The following is a 21,812-nucleotide window of genomic DNA, read 5'->3' as shown; positions in this document are numbered from 1 at the left end:
CATTTTTATGCCTGGATGTGTCATATTCAGAGACACACACACAGAATGATTTACAAAGAAAAAAGAAAAATGGCCTCTCCATTACGACACTACGAGACTCACACTTCTTCACCCAACACGTGGTTTGCTGGAAGTGTGTCAGTCACACTATTTGCCAAATATTTTAGATACTTGCTCGTCTTTCTTTGTTTTTCTATTTTCTCGACATCTGCTTTCAATTCTGACATTTTAATTACCTGGACAAGGCTGACATCTAGTGGGAGGTTTTCATTCTACAGTCACAGACCAGCAGGAAGGAGACGTCATCAGCGAAGTGTCAGGACAATTATGTATTAGTAAAATAGTATTTACTGTCTTGAGAATGATAAAAACAGCCATGTTGTCATAAACCAGTCAGCAACAGGGAATTCATCTGTGAGAAATTCTGTGTTTAATTTGCAATCCATAAGATTTGCAGTACATGAAGCAGACATTTTACTGTAGACAGTCCAGTACAGGGACTTTAGTGTGTTGTGTCCAAATGAACCCCCACCCCCACTTACTGTATGTTTGAATCCGACCTTACACAGAAACCTGAAACATACACCTCTGATCTTAAATTACAATATTACACATCAGGTAAAAATTGTAGAATTTTAAAAAAGTTAATAAAATATAATCTAGCCATATGTCTCAGAAACACCCTTCACTCGCGATCAGTTCATTTTGGTAGCGTAGTTAAACGGTAATGTTAAATGACACAACGTGAACACGACAGTAACAGTGGAGGCAAACAATCGGCCCCTCGTTTCTATCCCATAATAATCCCCGGTGACACACGTTAACTAAAAAAAAATGTAAATTGAAAAAGAATGAGAGAAAAAGTCATGAAGTTAATTTGTTGTGTTGAACTTTTTTCTTTGTCTTCCTCCGGCAGCAAGTAAACGGAAAGTGGTGCAGATACAGAAACAATGACTGTGATTGAATACACACACGTTGACTGTCTGTGGTGGTTCCTCAAACACAGTGAGTGGGAATGTGACACATCCGTAAATCTCGGGTTTTTATTCGTGGGTCAAACAATGAGACGAATCTCTCTCCGTATAAAACTTATTTCTCTTTTGCCACTTTTGGTCTAATTGCCTCTAAGTTAGAAATTCGACTCATCAGCCTATAAGCTCAGGTCACGAAGCGACATATGGAATTTAAAAAGAAAAGAAAGTGCATTGGTAATAAAACAGGAGAGTGATCATACATGACGAAGCCGTGGTGCGTGTTGTTTCAGCAGCTGATTTACAGTGCTACAGGTGTTAATACTTTTTGCAAAAATCGGACATGTTTGAGCCCATTAAACTGTAAATACTCCAAAGACTCCAGTGTTTTTTACTCCACAATGGACAAACCACTCTCTGCCTTTCAGAATAAAAACCACATACTAACGGCAGCTTGCTTTCCCCATCACGTTACAGCAGTTTCTCTCCTCAGTAAACGAACTGCATAGATTGAGATTAAGACACACACAGGTAGGAACTTATAACAGTACTATGACGGGGAGAGAGAGAAGATCTGCTTTGTCTCCAGCGCTGCGTCGAGCCGGCGGCTTCTCCGTGCGTTGAGAGGTCCGAGTGTTCAAAAGTCATTCTGGGCTGTCACAGAGGCACTTTAAAAAAAAAACAAAAAAACAGGACAGAACAATCAGTCACATGGTCACAAGTGGCTGAAGTGATCACTGTGGCTGTGTCTCAACTCAGGAAGTACGTCATGCTCTGTTGCTCGGAAACAGCAGTAAGGGGCGGGACGAGCTGGAGACCTAGGGAAGCCTCTGTGAACCGGAACGTCTCGGTTCGGCCTTCACGGTGCACACGGCCCACGAAGGAGGAGGAGTTTGTGGTCCTCAGGAGAAAGAGGCATCTGAATTGAGACACAGCTTATGATTGATATTCATGATCATAAGAAAACAGACCTTGGATCTGTGCTTTTGATTGTTGAAAACTGAGGCTCTTCCACTTGTTTTGTATTGATACCACATGTCATATCTAATTTCCTGTTTTTTTCTTTCACAGCAGCAAGGAAGCTTCTCACATCCTGTACATGTCGTCGTTACTTCTCTGTTTACAGTGATTTTTGTGCTCGTTTGACACAAACAGTTCCCACAGCTCTGTGTCGAGTGTCCTCCTCTAGCTAAGCGTGCAGTGCAGGTTCAGTGCTCGGGGACGGGCCGGTGCCGACCCAGGGAGGTGGTACTGTAGCGTGTCCGCTGCAGAGGGCCGTGGCCGGGCTTGTCCGACAGCAGGATGCGGGGCTCCGGATGCGCCGCGACTTCGCCGTTCCTCTGCAGGGAGGCGCACCGGCGGAAAGTCAGATCCAGCTTCGTCTGGATGTTGCTGGAGCTGTGAGCGCGCTGGATGTCCACGGCCTCGGGGTTCCCAGCCTTTCCGTTCGGCAGCGGCACTTTGCGGTTGTGTGTGTCACAGCCGGGGGCGACGCCGGTCCTCCCGTCTTCGCGGGCCACCGTGGTCAGCGTCCCGTTAGAGAGGGACAGTTTGGCTAAAGGACTGCCTGCCAGCTTCTCCAGGTGTCCGTGGCCATTCGAACGCCGATCGATCCCCTTGGTCGGGGACCTCAGGATGCCTTTCTTCATGAAACCAGGTTTGAAGAAAGACAAGAGGCTGTCGTGGCTGCGACCCTCCTGCCCCCCCCGGCCCTCAGATTGGACGATCATATGTACCAAGTCCTTCTGAGGCCTGAACGTCACCCCCGCCTGGACCTTGGTTCTCTTCAGAGTGGAGTCTCTGCTCGGGGGTGCACTGTGGCTGATCTGACCCTCTAGGATGAGTCCTCTGTGCAGCTGGAGGTCCAGGGTCCTGCCCGGGTCCTGCCTCGCTCTCTTAGACAACCTCTGCCTCAGAGAAACATCGTCTCTGGCTTTGCTGTTGTTACCGACTCCCTGGCTGATGTTTCTCTCCACACAGGGTCTGCTCTGTCCCTCCGGCAGCTTGGGGGAGTAACACGTGTCCGAGCAGGTTCTGTCTGTACAGCTGAGGCTGCTGCCACTGGGGGAGCTGCAGTCCTGTCCCACATTGAAGGCTCTCCGCTGGGAGGTCTTTTGTGGTGGGGTGGCCACCAGTTGGACGATGGGGTCTTTGGTACACCGCGGCCGGCGCCCAGACTCCAGGTACTCCACCAGCTCCCCAGGCCGGGTCTGCGTTGGGTGTTTAACGCGATCCTTGGGGCCAAAGGACCAGCGCAGTGGCAGAACTTTGCTCAGAGTCTCCTTGGACTTTGTTGGAGATCTCATGCTGACACTCCTGCCCTGGGTCCCACGGACAAACGGCTTGGCTTCGAACCCGTCTGTGGGAAAAAGACACACAGAGAAGGTGAATGAAGCTGTTGAGCAAACAGGCTGAGACCTGGTGAGACTAGGATCTGAACAAGACACAGCAGCTGCTCTTCTGTCGTATTTCAGCTCGATGAAACGACTATGACAATGAAAGAGTTACTACTTTGCTTTAAATGTGTTTTTTTTATGTGCAGCGGCATCGAGTGAAACTAAAGTACCTACTTGTTTTTGATGGTTCATCTCCAAACACTGGCAGCTCAGGAGAATCTGGAGCCTGTAGGGGCCCCAGCGCCGCGGGGAGGGGTCCGCCTGACACCACGCTGCCCCTCTCGCTGCCCCCAGTGAGCCGGACCAGCCAATGATCAGAGGTGGAGGAGCTGGTGGAGCCTGCGAAAGAAGACGAGCAGTGAATGGAGTTCGTATATATTTTATTATCTTATCTTTCTTTTATTATTGTCTTGGTATGTATTAGTCTCTACATCTAAATGTTTTAAGTCTTTTTAAATTCATTTATATTCGTCCATCACTTGTAAAGTAGGTAGAAATGGATTTGATTAGTTTGAAAGGAGCTTTATCAATAAAGTTTTAATGATAGATTCTCTGACTCCAGGAAATGGACAGAGATCCTTCATTTATTGGCCAAAATCAATATCTGATGCACTGATGCTGTTGAGAAGCAGCACATCAAACAATTATAGGAAAACTGAAACTGGAGAAGAAAGATAACAGAATTTTTCAGGGTAAACTGTAAATAATGATGTGTGAGCAGGGATTCAGGGATTCAGGGATTATTGATTCTCCAGCTGTCTTTCAACTGAACCAGGATGTGAGAGGACTAACCAGTGAGGGAGGAGCTGGCCGACCACGGCGGGATGGTGTTCCTCCTCTGGTAGAAGAGGATGTAGGCTCCACGTGTGCACACCTCTGCCTCGGGAACGGGCTCGGCACTGCTGTCATCGTAGCTGTACCACTGGCCGTCAACAGAGTTCCTACAGAAGGCTGCAATCACAATAACACAGGAAAGAGATGAACTGTCTGAGTAACAGAACATGGGTCTTCTGTGGGGTGACCCAGGGATCTGCCCCGGGTCCCTTTTAATTCACCATCTACATCCTTTTCTTTAACTTGTTACATTACTATTCATGTCGGTTATTCAAACCTGTGTAATGTCCGCCGTGCATCCCTCCATGGTGGTTACACACAGCATACAGATCGTACAGGTAGTCCGGAGGAGCCAGGTCGTGTCGTCGGGACTGCTTCCACCCGGGCTGCAGGGGGAGCGGATGGGCGCCGTGGGTGCGGCTCACCATGTGGGGCTTCATGTCCAGGCCCGTCAGAGGGAAGTGCACGAACGTGGTGAGCTTGTTCCTGCGATCTCCCACCTGCCTGAAGCGCTTCAGGTGCAGGATGAGGATGTCCGGAAGCGTCCACAGGCTCATCTGCACCATGCCCTGCTGCAGCTGCTTGCAGTGCGGGCACTTCCAGGCGTCGTCCGGGGCAAGCTGGTGGAGAAGAGAGCGGAGGAAAATACATTGTGTCTGCACAAGACTTCATGGTTGCTGCAGGTAGAAGACCTGTGTGAAACCACACTGACTCACCTGCTCCTCTTTGGTGTAGAGCTGGAAGCACTCGTCCAGGGTGCAGCTGTACTGCTGGACATGCTGCTGCTGCTGATTCCTCACACTCTCTGCATCTTTCACCACCTCCTCCTGGATGTTTCCAAACAGGCTGAAGTCCAGAACGTGCACAAAGTAGATTAATGTCAAGTTTACGGAGCAAAATGCAGAGTGAGCCTGAGGTGGTTTGTCATTTAAAATGCACTGACCAGTCCTTGATCCTGTGCTCCCACTCGATGATGAGCTTCACGTGGGGAGGTCCTCCAGAGCTGCCGAGCTTCAGAGCCCTAAAGACGTCAGAGCAACAGAAGCCGCACGTTCAACCTCAGAGACATTTACTGCACCAGCAGCGGTGGAACGTAATAAAGTACATTTACTTTTAATATTTCAAGTATATTTAAAAGCAAGTACTTAGTTACTCTTGCTCAAATATAAAGTTAATGTGGTAAAATGTTCTTCTCCTTCCACCACTGTGCACCAGCAACTTTATTAGGATCATGTGGAATTCACTTGCATTGATGCCTTTTAACCACTAGGTGTCAACATCACCACACTTCTTGGTGAAGCATGAATTCTTGATACTTGGGCACAGAGAAAAATAACTTTGATAAGCATCATTAAGCAACACTAGATGTGTGTGTCTGTGTGTGTGTGTGTGTGTCTGTGTGTGCGTATTAGGGACATATAGTTGGGGATATTTTAAGGAACACCAGCAGGTTCCCCTTCACACTAGAGCTGCTTTCAGACATGCTCCGAACTCCAGATAATCTTCTCTGGACGTTCTCCTGCCAGCCCCCTGGACAAAAACTCTGGATAGTGTCCAAATGAGCCCATGAGAGAAAACAGAAGGAGAATCACTGCGAGCGAGTGGGTGTGTGTTGATGATGTTTTTAACACGCGACGGATACGAAACTGAGAAAAACAACAAGAATACAAATATCCCAGGATGGAAAAGCAGAGCCACACACGCAGAAGAAGCCGACAGAGACACAGTAATGTATGTTCCATTACACAGAGGAGAACAACGTGCACTTAAACACTTTGCACTGGTTCGTCCTCGTCCTGTTTGATGGGGGTTGACTTGGGGACAGAGCATATTTCTGAACCTTTAGAGTTCAAACACCATCATTACATGAGTTTCTAGGATACAGCGTGCGGCACATTTGCATCTCAAAAGGTTTCACAAGGCATTTTGCCCCCATCAGCACCATTCAGCCAATGAATGCTCGGTTCTTAGCAGCTCCACGAATGGAAGTCCTTTCAAGACTTTGACAAAATGCCGCTTAGAAACAGCAATTCCCTCCTGAAAGTGCTTCAGACGTGCTTTCAAGGGAAAGGATATAAAAAAAAAATGTCTGCGCATTTTAGCTGCGGCTGTAAAATCGTGCCTAACCTTTACAGTTAGAGTGAAATATATTAAAAATCAATACAAGTCGACGTCTGTGTGGAAACGTTAACGGCTTTCTACTCGGGTGCAGCGTGTTGTTTGGGCGACATGTTCAGGACCTGGCCGCCTGCCTGTGCTTCTCAAGAAACGCTTCATTAGATTAGATTAGAGCAGATTGAAAATGCATTACAATCGATTATACGAGATCAAATTTGAATGAGCCTGTGGGAACATTGGGTCATTTCAGCGTTTGAGCACAATGCCACTAATTCCTCAACAACAGCACACATTTAGGGTAATCTGATAATCCTCTCAGCTAATAACAGGAGGACGTCACTCAGCCACAACGACAACAGTCGCCGAGCGGCTTACGGTGTTCACACCTGCAGAAACGTCCACCTTGCAGGAACATGCATGGAAGAAGTGCTTCTCCAGAAAAGAGTCCTGGGTTATTCCTGTCGGGATCACGTGAGTCAGAGGATCCAGGAGCTTCTATACCACGTTCGTTTGGGCAGAACCGAGCTGTGCGACTGTGGCTGCGTCTCAAAGCTGCAGCTGGTGAATCAGGCTTCAGCCGGGATTCAACCGGGAGCACAATCAACACCCGGAGCAAAAAGCAAATAAAAGCTACGAGTGGTGATTATATGGATGTGAGAGGATTTGAATCCCAGCTCGAATCCCAGTGGGGCCTTTCTGTGTGGTTTGCACGTTCTCCCAGTGTGCGTGTGGGTTTTCTCCGGCTTCACATCAGCGTCATGTTACAACACTTGTCTGGATGTGTTTGACCATGAGAGTGTGTGTGTGTGTCTGTGTGTGTGTGACGTCAGTCCACCAGAAGCCACTGACCTGTCCACGGCGGGGTGGTAGAGCGGTCGCCCGTCCTGAGGTGACAGGTAGCTGTAAAATGCTGAACCTCCCACCACGCGGATGTTGAACAGCACCCTGGTATTCTGAAACAAAACCAAAACAGTGTGAATCCACGATTTCGCTGCGACGTTTCTTCTGTTTAAACATTATTTTAGATGTTTTATACTATTTACTTTATTATATTATGAGCTTTAGTTCATCTGAATCCTTCAAGATGCTCTTGTGCAACAACCACAGGAAACACGAGAGGTTATCATGACCAGTAGATCTGCAGTTTTATCAGGTCTCACAAAACAATTCAAACCAGAACTGGGACATTCTCCTTCTCCGTGAAGAATCAGAGTCGCTCAACTACTGCATTCCTCGCTGTGCACCTTCAGATAAGTCAAAACCCTCGATGATACAAATCTGTCTTTACAGCAAATACCAGATTCAACACCCGTCTTCAGAAAATGCAGAGAATTATTCTCACTACTGGTTATTTTCGGTGTTTTGCCACTGAAACTGCATTTAAGACTTTCATTCTGTTGAAATGCTCTTCTGTGTATTTCATTGTTGATAAAAAAGTTGGTTGAAAACAAACACCGGCCCATAGAGGGTTGTATTTATCAGAGATCATTTAGCTGTGTGCAGACTAGAGGAGGACAAAGTGGGCCATCATGAAATATAGGCTGAGACCTGCGGAGACAGTTTGAGCTCACTTCAGTTTGAATCAACACGCAGCACAGGGCACGGTTTCATTTTACAGAAACAAAAACATTAATAAAACCACAGACAATTGGACGACTCTCCCGTATCATCCTTTAAAAGCCAAAGTCTGAAATAAAAAATATCTTGTTCCACTCTGAGATCTGCTTGGATTGGAGGCGCTTTAAAAAAAACGAAAGGAGCGCTTTTGCAGAAATGAAACTGATTTCCTGTTGTTCCGGTGCAATCCGGCGTGTAGCTGCTGAGCTCAAACGCAAACACCTGCTGGGGTTCGTGAGGGGAGCTCGGGCCCGGCGGGAGGAGGCAGCGAACAAACATCAGATTCCTGGAAACACCCACCAATGTTCGACCCTCGAGGGCAGATAAACAATACCTCTGACATTAGTGGCTCAAATACCCGATGCACTGTAATATTGAAAGTGCCGGTCAGATGAAATACTGAAACCACGCAGCAGCTATAACTTAAGCTGGAACGACTCGAGGGCCGAGTAGAGTTCTGCTCTCACGGCCTCATACAGAGCTGTGTAATTAAGACTACATCATCCTGTCTGCAGCGTTTCAGCATCGTGCGTTTACAGACACTGCGGGAGTCAAACCTCCCCGTGGAGCCGAGAGTTACTTCTCCAGTGAACTCATCCACTTTCCTACGCCTTCAGTTTCAAGTGAATGATGTTTCCCTGACACAGGCTCGCCAGTGAAAGGGCTTGTGCGAACACGTGCAGACCACCTGAGGAGTCGAACTAACGGCACCGTCTGAGGAATAAAGGTTTTAACATTGTCTGAATAATCAGGGGAACATTCCTTTATGATAAGATCCATACATCTCCACACATTCCAGAGGGATTTAGAGAACCTCCGAGTGCGTCATCGGGAGGATTCACCAGGTCTGAGGATTATTTCTGGGGATTTCAGGTCAGTTACATTCCGACATTATCTCTGTCATCCTTCCTTTCCACAAACTAAATATAAAAAACATAAAATATATATTTCCCCTATGGTTATTTAGTTAAATGTTTGATAAAACTGTTAAATATCAGGTCTTTGGCATAGAACAAGCTCACAATGTTTGTTTCCACGTCTGATCTTCAAATGGAACACGCAGCCGAAGACAACTTAATCTTTTAGCATGATACGTATGTTAAAGACATTTTTACAATGCTGGAAATATTAAATCATCTTCCCTCGTTTGTTTTCCTCCCATTAGAGACACAAGAGGAGGATCCTGTGAGTGACACCAGACACAGGGGAGTGATGAGCACTTTACTGTGTGTGCACAATGTCAGCGAGAAGGAAAATGAACATGTGAGATCTGCTCGTCCTCTGAGCAGCGTCCCCCCCCCCCGCAGGGAGCAGGAGAGGAGAAGCTGCTGGAGACTTCAGACTCTGAAATGTTTCCCCATGAGAAAACACTCGATCCTGCTTTCAGCCAAGGTTAATTACTTTCTGTGTTCGGCGAGAGTGAGGTGGGGAATGTTTGTGGCATTGTTTGTGTCCGACAGGGCAAAAGATCTCCAATTACAGCCCATGCAAACAGCCACAGTGTGTGTGTCTGTTTGTGTGTGTGTGTGTGTGTGTGTGTGTGTGTGTGTGTGTGTGTTTGTGTGTGTGCTCCAGGCATTACTCATGTTGTGGGGACCTAAATCTGTTGACTTTGTCATATTTTAGGGACTTGTCTTCCATGAGGGGACAAAAAGTAAGTCCCCATAACGCAAATAACGCAATGACTTGTTTCAAAGGTTAAGTTTATGTTTACTTTTGGTTTAAGGTTGGGTTTAGCTTAGGTTAAGTTTAGGTTCACGTTAAAGTAAGGTTTAGGTTAGAGTAAGTCTCCAGTAAGTCAATGTTATGTCCTCTGAAGTCACTGTGAGTTACTGCACGTTGTTCTCTTTCATATATTTTAAATCCTTGTGTTGTGCTTCTGTGATAATGGTCATCAGACCGTTGGTTTTACTTCTGTAGACGATAAGCAGTCGTCAGGGTTTGCAGTAGAATATAATAAACTTCAGCTAAGTCTGTGTTAGTGAACATAAAAACCAGCCAGTGTTAAAATCCAGCTGTCAATCAGCGTCATTATCAGGAGAAGAGCTGCCACCGAGGCGGAGTTCTGCTCCTGAATTGAATCTAATATTAGAGCGAAGCAGAGGAATCCACTTGTGAGTGTGATTCATCGATGCAAGTCGACCACAGACTCTGTTGAGATGAAAGATTCAGAGCAAACATCTGCTCCGAGCATTGCTCCTTTCTTGGCGGAGGCGGGCTCCGGCAAACTGATTATGCTGTACAAGTTTAATTAAATGGCTGACACCACGGGGCACAAAGGAGACGACGGATCTCCTGCAGAGTTACTGTAAATGTTGCACCTGACTCCTCTTCTCTCGCTCCTGGCACAGAGAGAGAGACCACCGGCTGACTCCTCCACAGTTTCCTCCGCTCTACACGGCTCCCTCACTGCAGCGGTGCCAGATGACACTGATCAGAAATCTGTTTAGCTGCATGATTAACAGGACGCCGCCGCGCACAATCACACACACGACACAGACGGTGCAGAGAACGAGCGAGCGAGCAAACAGAGCCGTCGTCTGCAGTGGAGTAAATAACTGATGTCGACAAACAGCAGGAAGCATCCGAGAAAACTGTTTCTGTCACTACGTCCCGTGTTTTACAGGAATCACACCGTCAGAGACACAGTAAACATGCTTCTGTTTCACCATGCAGGGACTATTCACTTAGTCTCATGAGCACACACTGCAATATGCATGCATATCTGCTATAATGTGCTTTTTGAGGGTTAAATCAGGCTGATACCATATAAATTAAATGTTTGACATATACAAGATGTAATGTTCTGACAAATGACCTGAAATCACCAATCTGTGTTTCTCAGATACTGTCCCTCTTAAATTATTTGTTTTCTGGTTGAGAGTGAGGCTCAGTTTTAATCCCCGTCCACACTAACACGCCCGAAAACACGCAGATGAGCCACATGTGCACCTGCAGAACTCCACTTCCTGTCCCAGACCAGGTAACCTGACTCTGGTGAGGAGCTCCAGCGGCTGCAACACCAGGAAACTGATTCCTCTCTGCCTCCAGCTGGTGCTTCCAGCTCTTGGACCAGTACCTCCACAGTGTCTGTGTGTGGACGCGTTCTGCTCGAGCCAATAAACATGTCTTCCAACATTTGCACCAGGCAGCCTGACAGGAAGGAGACATGTCCCCTCTCTGCCTCCGGCTGGTTCACAGATATTAAATATATACGTTTTACAAGCACCATGCAGCAACTTCTATTGATTTATTACACAGGGCAGAACTATAACTTGAAATCAAGGGTGTTCTGGTTGTGGTCGCAGGGAATGAAAATGAAATAAATCTCCCCCATCCCTGCAGATTTACTGTACATGTCTCGGAATGAAAAAGATATCTTATATCCACCCTGCAGTTTGTATCCCACTGCTCTAATTGACGGAGACAGCTTCGGTTTTTTGACTGGTGTTCATTTTTGTCCCCCGACTGGACGGGGACAGGCCATTACCAGTTGGCTGACAGGCATTAACTGGAGGGCGCAGGGTTCAAGCGTCCGCCGCGCTAAAGAGTTAATGAATCTCTGGCAGCTCCTGACGCTGCTGCATTGATATTCTGCTGAAGAGGGAGAGAAGAGGAAACAGCATTTCCTCCCATGAATTAACTTTATCGCCGGTACCTGCGCCTGAGCTCCGTTGATCATCAGGTAATAAAGTTTGCTGAGGATGCTCTGCTGCAGCTGGTCCCAGGAAATAGCCCGGTCCTCCCTCATTAGAAATGGAGGTCCGAACCTTAAACAGGGAATAAAGGGAAACTAATGAGTGAAATCAGTGGAATAAAACATTTCGAATATCACAGCAAACCCCCGCTCCCCCCCCCCACTGGCACTTCTCCTCATCTTATTCTATTGTAATGTAAATAATCGTTGATGAACATTATCAGCTTTCGAGCAGATTCTCATTACAGCGTCTCTGTGGAGGGACGGAGGGAGATAACGAGCACCGCTTCAAATGACGGATCACATAACACATTTATTATTATACACCTTTAATTGAGGGCAGCCCTTCACTGCACGCTCAAGATTTATGGGATTTATGAGAGCATGTGCGACAGAGACACACACACACGACTGTAGATTAAACAGAACAAACATGAGGATATTGAATGAAAAATAGTATATTTTTCCCTTTTTCATTGTATTTCATGCTTATTTTTTAGTTTTTGCAGATTTAAAACTATAACACAGATTCTCAGACCATCAATTTTCTCATAAGATCATGATTAGATATCAATGAGGTGATTAAAATCCTCTCTGTGTGGAGTTTGCATGTCCTCCCCGTGTTTGCAGGGTTTTCCTCCACAGCCCAAACACATCAGTTGTTGCCGTTAGTTGACTTGTTTTGAATTCAAAGGCCTTTTATCAGCAGCTCCGTGGCTGCACATCCCTCTAAGAATGCAGAGACGTCTATTTTCCACTTCTGAGCTCAACAGATTATTTATTTTCACACAGTGTCGGCGTCAGGGAGCAAAAGAAATGAAATGTCATGAGATCAATTTGCCAACATTCGAGAGGAGAAATGCAAAAACAGTGAACATTTGCGTTTTCACACATGAAATGTGAAACTTCTTGAAATCCCATCTTCTGTATCCATCACTTTCACACTTGAAATAAACCAACACTACTGTTCACATGCTTCTGAATTTCAGAAATGTGCCTGTGATGCTATTCTACAGAGGAGCAGAGCGAGAGTATGTGACTCCAATGTCATTATCGTGGCCCAGACAAGTCGTCCAGCTGTCGTCTGATGAGACAGGGACAGTTCGGTGGTTTGAGCGACGACAGAGACGCGTCTGAAGGACGACGTGTCAGGGAGTCATGGAATTGGACTTTCTCACAGGAGCGGAGCAGCTGAACTCACCTACATTGATCTCTGGACTCTGTCAGGGAGACGAGTGTCTAATGAATCTCTATATCGCACCACATGTCAGATTCCTCAGGTGTGAGATGTGAGTCGTCTCTCTAACAGAGCGCTGACATGACCCTGACGTGCTGAGCGAGGTCAGGTATGAAATATATACTGACTGAAACACTGTACACAGAGCTCACATTTGCTTAAAGGCTGTTTGTTGAATGGACAATCAAGTCTCCTTCAGGTCAAAATCTACTTTTTACAGTAAAGTTAACACGTCCCACTTGTTTTTTCAAATGATAAAACATGATTTTGGCGAAAGAAGCAGAAAAACAGAGTATTTCTGCCTTAAGGCCACTGTCACACATTCTCTTATGCATCAGTGGTGAACCTCCTGTTTATCTGAATCGAGCGAGAGATGAATAAAACATTTGCAAATTTCATCAGATGAATTTGAGTCCTAAATATACGTCTGATAGCTGCATACGTATAACGATACCATGCAAAAACACTATATTTTTGCCAAAAGCTTGTATTTCCACTATTATAAGAGACCCGGGTTTGGGGACATCCTATGGGATGAGTTTCACACCGTAACTATGGCAACCGTATGTCCCAGTTCATCCAGGATTGTCCTGGTTTCAGTGCTGGTGTCCCGGGACCCGACGAATGTCTGTAAAACACTCACATGTCCCAGTTTTCAACCTCCATTATCAAACTGGCCTGGTTTTATTTTAACACAATAGAAATATAAAATTTAAAAAACATAAACAAAGGTGCCAAGAGTCTGAATTCATCACTGACCACAGATCTGTCGATAGATCTGATTGGTGATTTATGACTGAACAGCTGCGGTTGAAGGATCAACAGATGTTTTTTTTTTACCTGACGGCCTGTTGCCCCGCCCCGGCAGCGTTGCACACCAACAGCAGGATCTTGACCGGGGCGCCCTGGTTGAGGAACTCCGACGACAACGCCCCAGACGAGGGTAACCTCTGACCCTCGGGACCGGTGGAGTACGGAGACGATGGCAGGCTGTGGTGGTACCCTGGCAGAGGAGAGAGGCCGAGAGGGGATGAGAAATCAAACAAAGGAGGCCTTGTCTTCACTGCTGTGGACGTTTCCCCCTCAGATTTCACAAAAATCTCTGTCCACATGACCTTCTGTTTACAAAATACTTAGAAACAGACTTAAAACGCTGTTTGCAAGTGGACGAGAGGTTAAAGCGCTGAGGAAACACATTGATACCATCACACCAGCATCTCCTCCCCCAAGCAACTGAGGAAATACTCAAACACTGAAAGTGTAATAATTTCCCTTCACACCTCTAACAAGGAGCGAGGAGACTTTACACAGATGAAGTGATGACACTTCATTTTCTATTTGGGGAGCAGTGATTCAGAGGGGAGAACAGATGGACCGGTGTCTGCGTGCACTCTCAGCAGGAGACATTATCTGATGCAGCTTCTGCTCCACATCCTGTCCTGGTGGGGAGCCAGGCAGCTCCTTCTCCCCCCCGTTCCCCACGCCACCCCCAACGCACAGGAGTGAACGACAAAGCCGAGATCCCGGGTGACGTCGGCGGTGACGCCCGCCCTCGTCACGCAGATGTCAACCTCTGTTCTTAGCAGCGCAGGTCAGCGCCTCAGAAGATAAATCACACAGGAATTAGACTCTCAGACGCAGAGGAGCAGGTATTGATCGAGCGCGGCGGCTGTGCCTTCCCCAAACTTTTCATTAAACACCGTTGTTTACACTTGACACTTGATTCATCACCCATACGGCAAATGCCACTGCTGGGCATGTTGCGAGATCCTTGCTAAGCAGCGAGCTGGTGTGATCGCACATCCGTCCTCGCACAGAAATAAGTGGGGTGCGAGGACATGAAGGCGCGTGTGAAGGACAAGACCAATTCAAAACTAATCAAAGTCTGCACATACGCCACCAAAGCTTAAACTTTAAAACTCTGATTGCAGCGTCTCGACCCCGAGGAGGAGGAGAGTAATGATAAGAATGCACAGCTTTACGTTCATTAATGTCCCTTTAATCAAGTAAGTGATAAAAACTTGTGCTGCAATTTACATGAGCGGCGACCTCTGCTAACCGTGGGGGTGATTTATGGAGGAAAATCTGCTTTTTAAAGACCCGGTGGAACTTGCTCGTGAAGCCGCAGTAAAACACAAAAGGTCACCTCCGGGCCCGTCCCCTCTGAGCTTCAGGATTTAGGAGAAGCCATCGCTCATTAAATCAAAGTTTTCGAGTAGATGTCATTAAATATACTGTTTAGACATGTTTTTTTTTACAAGGCTCTTGTCCCCTTATTTATAGGAGTAGTTGTGTTTGTATGTTTGTGTTTTATTGAACATTTCCCACAGCTGTAATGAACTGGAATGAAAAGTCCTGTGGTTCCAAGCCTTCACCAACCAGTGCAGTTTCAGCCTTTTTTACATTTGTTTCCTGACCTTTGACCACTGAAATCTAATCAGTTCATCTGTGAGTCCAAGAGACAACTGGTCAAACATGCTTTGTGAGGCCACAGTGACCTTGACCTTTGACCTTTGACCTCCAAAATCGACCCAGTTACTCCGTGAGCCTCAGTGAACATTTGTGCAGAATTTGAAGGGATTCTCTCCGGGCGTTCCTTAAACTAACACGTTCACAAGTCAAGTTAACCTTGAACTTCGACCTCCAAATTCTGTTCAGTTCATCTTTGAGTCCAAGTGAACGTTTATAGCAAATTTGAAAAATATCAACTTCATCCTGTTTGTCACATTTAAACTAGAAACAGTCCATATGATGACAAATGGAGATTTGATTCCTCGTTTACTGAAAACTGGTCGAAATAAAACCGGAGGGAGGAGTTGTTCTCTGTTTGCAGCAGCAATTAGTTAATGTGAAATGCATCTTTAGCTGTGAAAGTCAATTCTCTGTGTCCAGATATTATTATTTGGCAGGTGATCTCACATTCAAGTGTCCACCTTGGCACCAGAACTCCACACGGGGACATCACGCTTATTAATTTGTGACGGGTGAATCATCAAATCCAAGTCTCAGGTGACACTTGTGAGCGGCACTTTGAGATTTTGATACAATTAATTATTAATGAATATTACTTGATACGGCAGATGGTGAGCTCAGGAAACTACTGCAGACCGCTCTGGAAGTGATGTTTTAAAAATGTGTCTGCAGCCGAGAATCAGTCTATCAACTAGAAGCTGCTGTTTCTTAAAAGGACCCGAATGGGCAGATGTGATAATAGGAGTTATTTCCAGTCTTTATGCTAAGCTAAGCTAATCTGCTACTGGCTGTAATGTAACCTTCACTGCACATAATCGAGTGGGACGTCGATCTTCTCTCCTGCTTCTTGCCAAGAACATGCACGGATATATTCTGCAAGATGTTCAACTAATACCTCAAGTTATGACGAAAGAAAACAAGACGAACAAAGTGCCAGGAAAAGAATGAAATGTTGACGTTACAGAACAGAGGAGAGGTGAAATATTTAATTCATATAAAAACTATACAGCAGGGAGAGTAGGAAGGTCCCCCCCTGATTTACTTTTGACAATCAAAGGTTCATTTCTTTTTCATCTACATCACAGACACTGAGCCGCTCTTCTCTCACATCAGGAGCTTTTAAATCGGAGTAACCGTCGCCAGCCGAATTCTAATCAATCAGTGGGTTCGGTTTACCGAGGGAACGGACCCTCGAAGTGAAGCGTCATTAAACCGGGCCACGCTCAGGTCTCACCGCACATTTTGTGCACGTGTCGGCTCCTTCGCATAATCCACATTGATAACTTCTCCTTAATTCACGGCACACAAAACGCTTCGGATACCAGACTGGGCTTTAACGAGATCCCTGACTGGAGTTTATTATTATTCTGTCTCCTATCTAACCTGCAAGAATTAAACCGTTTCTTTCATTTAAAAAATGTATAGAAAATTGATTAGGGGTCAGGCGCCCGTTTAAATTTAGCAACGGCAGCAGAGGCGTTAGGATTTAGTTTACGGTGCCAGACCGAGTAAAGAACAGTACCAACATTTCTTTCTTACACACATGCTATTTAGATTTGATAGTGTTCGTTAATCACAGTGAGGCCCGAGAATATTTATGTGCTGCGGATGTACTTGTCTTTTACTTAGTGAAATAAAAATAAAGGATTTTAATTGTAATTTATGTAGGTAGGTAATTAAAGGGAAGCTGGTGGGATATTTTTATACATTAAGTAGAAGCACACGCTCGTGTTGACCTTTAAAAACGTTACAGGAGGAGGAACTGGAATTAGTCACTTTCACATACAGCCCCTCTGGAGAATGTCGGGAGTTTATCCGGAGTTCAGTGCATGTCTGAAAAGCATCAATGAACATTTGTGCTAAATTCGAAAGGATTTTTCTTAAGATAAAGTTTGTTTTGAGGTCACAGGGACCTTGACCTTTGACGTATGACCCCCGAATTCTAATCAGGTCAAACTTGAGTCCAACTGAATGTTTGAACCAAATTTAAATAAAATCCCTCGAGGTGTTTGTTGAGATATCACAAGGACGGGACAGACGGAAAACCCTGAAAACATAATGGTTACAAAGTTTTTCCTACAAATGGTAAAATTCCTTTAAAAACACGGCAATGAGACTGACAGGACAATCTGTGGTGATGTAGTCTCTCCATAATCAACCCCAGGAGGCCGAGCCAGTCCGAACCAGACCAGACGGTTGTAGAGAGAACGAGGTGGTGATTGTGGCGAGGGGGTTCCTCTGAAGCAGCCGGGCTTTGTGTGGCCATTGAGCAACATAAATTAAAGCACTAAAAGTCACATTCTTCAAATGGAGCGGCGGTGTTAACACAGCGCTGGGACTCGCAGCCCGGGGGGACGACAACAGAGCAGAACCTATTTGCCGACGGCACCGAGTGAGAAACATTTGTGTCAGTGAGTTTTACATCACTGACACAGACATGAAATACAGACGTGCACGTGAAGCCGAGATGTGATTCACCGAGCTCTGCGTGGAAGCTGTATTATTTTTAATGTGCCGCCCCCCCCCCAGGGCCCCCGTGCAGCGAGGTGCACCCCCCCGAGGGTTTCATTACGCAAACTACGCTAATAACACTGGTTTGTTTACAGATCTGTGAGCACATCCGCATTACAGGAGGAGGAAAATATTAATGTGGTGCCACCGTCAAGCTATTTTCAAAGACGAGTGCGTGTTCTATAAATAGCGTCAGTGTTTGTTTCTGCCTCGACGTCGTCAGGTACCTGAGATCCGAGCCGAGCCGCCTCTGATGTAGAGGGGCGGAGCCTGGAAGGCGTAGATGACATCATTCTCAGCGATGCTCGTTAGATCGTCCTCGTCGAAGAAGGAGCGTTGGAACCCGGTGGAGTAAACCTCTGTCAGGATCACCTGGAGGGAGAGAGGGGGAGAGAGAGAGAGGGAGAGAGAGAGAGAGAGAGAGAGAGAGGGAGGGAGGGAGGGAGGAGGGAGGGAGGGAGAGAGAGAGAGAGAGAGAGAGACACGTTAATTGTTGATTTCCTTATAATAGAACTATTATAAATCTTATGAAACACCAACAGTTGCACTATTTTTAGCACCAAGGACGTTATGTTTTCTTCTGTGTTCTTTAGCAGGATTATGCTAAATTATGCTGTTGTTAATAAAAACGCCAAAGAATAATTCCTGAGTCATGATGAAACATTTTATGTTTCACGACACGTTTAGGGGACAAAATCCATTATTGTGTGCAACTTTTTATATAATCACAGCATTTTTTTCTATCTCTACTGGAACGTGTGGTCTTTTATTCAGAGGTCGTGACTGAACGTTCGGGTCTCACTCAAATCCCTGCGCTCACACTCTAATAAACCCTTCTCCTGAACTCCAGCTTCAAGAAAGACTATTTCGTTTTTATCGTTTCCATCAATAATGTTTCCCATAAGCTGTAAAACTTCTTGATTTTGCCGCTCCACGTTGACCAGTGATCTGCTGGCTTTTTCTTCCGATGGGGTAGAGCAGCAAAGGGTTTTGAGTGAGAGCGTTACAGAACCTGAACATGAAACCAATAAGTCCTACTCTCAGATGATTAAAGCCGAGAGAGTCGATTCAAAGACCAAACACAGGTCAGACTACGACCACACACACATCCGGCTCCTCGCTGCGTCTTTACTCTTGCGGCTTTACGTTACCTGGTCCGGAGAAATCTTCCCCTCGTCGGCCACCAGCCTCCTCAGGCAGGCCACCGAGCCGAACAGAGGCACAGACAGCCCGGTGCGGAGGTACCGCTGCCCTTTGGTGCTGAACACCAGCGTCACACACAGCGGCCTGCCACACACACACACACACACACACACACACACAAGAGAACACACAATCAGGGGAGGGTGGGAAATAGAACGGCCTCTATTTTGATTTCTGTGCCATCCCGTCCTGCAGCCTCCTCTACGGCCAGGACGGGACAAAAGAAGACTTTTCATGAATAACTCAATGCATTTTAACATTAATAATAGATCATTAGGAGTTTTATGTGTGCAAAATAATGGAATCTCTATTGCATTTTTAAAAACAGGGAGCGCTTGGCTCTGACCTCTCCAGAGTCAGCGCTGACATGAGCAGGCTGCCGGGACGTAATGGCTTCGGTGAATAACGGCCCACCGACGAACACTATCAGGAACCTGTGGAGTATCTGTACGCGCCGGGGCCAAGAGCAATTACACAGAGATACGAGAGGGTGGTGGCAGGAGTGGTTCTGTTATTTATGTGCACTTGAATATAATAAAAAAAACCCCATCAAATTAGGTGAGAGGATAAAACATTTTCCAAGTCACAGCCGCAAAACGGTAACTCAAGGACACGTGAATCATTTAGATAACGTAGCGCTTAACTCAATTCATCAAATATCATTACGTTTCCTCTAAAAGATAAAAAATGAAATAACAAAAATCACAATAAGCCGTTTCCCAGAAAGACGTCGGTTGCACAAACTTAGAATAACCTCTGCTCTCCAGACAAGGACGACGGGTAAAGCTCCTATTCAAACACGTGTCTTAAAAATATCTGAATTCCACTTGAAAACTCCAGTGAAAAGTGATTAAAAAGTTTTAACAGTATGAGATCACAGGTCAGAACTAAACTGTAAAACAAATACAAAGAGAAGCTAGTTGAATACATGTATTTAAAAGAAAACATTTCTCTTTACTTCAGCCTTTAACTAGATCTTGCACTCGTGTTTTAATGCATGTTTTTAGTTTAATTGTTCTCATCTTTCAAACCACATCTTCTATATGTACCTGAACTATGCTCCCATACCCATTCACATCCCTTCAGGCCGAGCTGTTAGCTTTAGCTTCGGTTCTCCCACCACCGGCTGAATGTTTCCAAAGGATCTGAAGGACCTTTATATTCTTCAAGCATCTCAGAAATGTATTTTAGCCCTGAGCAGTAAAACCATCCATAAACCAGCAGCAGCACTTTGAAGTTTTATAACAAACTGGGATCCCAGAATTCTGCATTCACAGCAGATATCTGCATAATTCCACTGGTTCTTGTTGTGTGCGTTTGTTTTTTTATCCGTTTACAAACCAACATGTTTGGTCCTGCTCCACTGATCTGGGTGGGGGGGGACGGGACTTCAAAAGAAAGAGGAACAGTAAATTGGTAGCACTTATCCAGCCACTGCTCAAGGAGGAATCCTCGATTTATGTTGATTACAGTTTTCATATGATCACAAAAAAAACAATACACAACAATGTTGTACATAAAACACGAACGCAAAAGCCACACAATGGAAACACAACCACAACAGAAGAGAGTAACAAACGAAACGAGCAGAAAAACCAGGTCAGGTCCTCGGATGTTGAGTCAAGTGAGACGTGGTCGATGGTGAAAAACCCAGAAACTCGGTCACGGCTTGAAATGAGATGCTCGTCGATTTGACACAAACGGCGTCTCACTCAACTGCAGTGAGTGAGTCTGCTGTTGTGTGTGTCTGTTGTCACTCACTTGTGGTTGTGTTTCCGTTGTCTGGCTTTTTGCATTTGTGTGTTTTCCGTTAACGTGCTTGTGTGAGGCGTCTCGACCGATAACGTGTCGCTGCGTTCATGAATTTGATTCATTGCTGCCGTCACTGAGAGAGAATATTCTCACACACAAAAAAAACGTTGCATGTTGCATAAACAGGGAAGTGTAAACAAAAACCATGCAACACGCAAAGTGCATGTGACTGCCAAGGGACAGGAGGTGTTTGGATAACCGGGCAAAAGCCAATGTTGGTTTGCTAACAAACAGTACGTGGAGCTGATCTCTTCACACAGAGAAATAAAACAATCCATCTGTTTATCCCTCACAAGTGTGTGTTTCTCCTCACACACTCTGAAGTAAAGGATGGGAACTGACTGCTCTTCACTTGGAACGCCGTCAAAAAAATCATTTCCCAAGTTAGACGGGACGTTGGCTGAACTTGCGGGAACTATTTTAAAGACTGAAAACTGAAAGGACGTCGATATCTGGCGAGAGGGAAGCTCTGGAGAATCTTAAGAGCGAAACCTCTGTGTAGTAGAAGGTTCAATTTAGCCTGAGACAACTCTTCCCATCAATGCTCACGTTAAAGCAACAGCTTCACATCTGGGTAAATAGGTTTATTTGCTTTATGCTGAGGGTGAAAAGGTCGATACCTTATCTGTCTGTTCAATATGTAACCTGAGACACTCCCTCGGCAGTGAGAGTCGAGGGGCTGAAGCTCATCAGAGCAGTTTTCAGACATGACCGGGAGGAAAAGTTCCAATGTGGGATTTGTGAACATGTCCAGAGCAACAGATATTTGCCTTCTCGCGTACAGCTCCTCTGGAAAATGTCTGCAGTGCATGAAAGCAGCTGTTTGTTTAATTCAGTACAAAAAAAACAAATGTGAATATAACAATTACCTTTCGACAAGGACAAACCTCTCCCCTGCAAAATGATTATCTCCAAAATGTCAGATTCCCTTTGGTTGGGTTCAG

The 21,812-nt window shown here is 45.6% G+C and overlaps 1 protein-coding gene across 1 annotated transcript in view; it reads right to left on the bottom strand.

Moving 5' to 3' along the window:
• Positions 1-407: 407 nt before the first annotated feature.
• The window catches only part of usp43b (ubiquitin specific peptidase 43b), a 44,208-nt gene continuing 22,803 nt past the window's right edge, over positions 408-21,812 (bottom strand). Inside the window, exons 5-15 of the mRNA XM_035181037.2 lie at positions 19,005-19,140; positions 18,081-18,225; positions 13,711-13,873; positions 11,595-11,706; positions 7,169-7,272; positions 5,145-5,222; positions 4,918-5,047; positions 4,479-4,821; positions 4,160-4,318; positions 3,542-3,706; positions 408-3,330 (exon numbers count right to left, since the gene is read on the bottom strand). Of these exons, the coding sequence (XP_035036928.2) occupies positions 2,180-3,330; positions 3,542-3,706; positions 4,160-4,318; positions 4,479-4,821; positions 4,918-5,047; positions 5,145-5,222; positions 7,169-7,272; positions 11,595-11,706; positions 13,711-13,873; positions 18,081-18,225; positions 19,005-19,140 (2,686 nt within the window). The 3' untranslated portion in view covers positions 408-2,179. The remainder of the gene's footprint in view (positions 3,331-3,541; positions 3,707-4,159; positions 4,319-4,478; positions 4,822-4,917; positions 5,048-5,144; positions 5,223-7,168; positions 7,273-11,594; positions 11,707-13,710; positions 13,874-18,080; positions 18,226-19,004; positions 19,141-21,812) is intronic.

The sequence above is a fragment of the Hippoglossus stenolepis genome, chromosome 16 (genome assembly GCF_022539355.2).
Source record: "Hippoglossus stenolepis isolate QCI-W04-F060 chromosome 16, HSTE1.2, whole genome shotgun sequence".
NCBI lineage: Eukaryota > Metazoa > Chordata > Actinopteri > Pleuronectiformes > Pleuronectidae > Hippoglossus > Hippoglossus stenolepis.
This window is presented reverse-complemented; position numbering and strand designations above follow the sequence as displayed.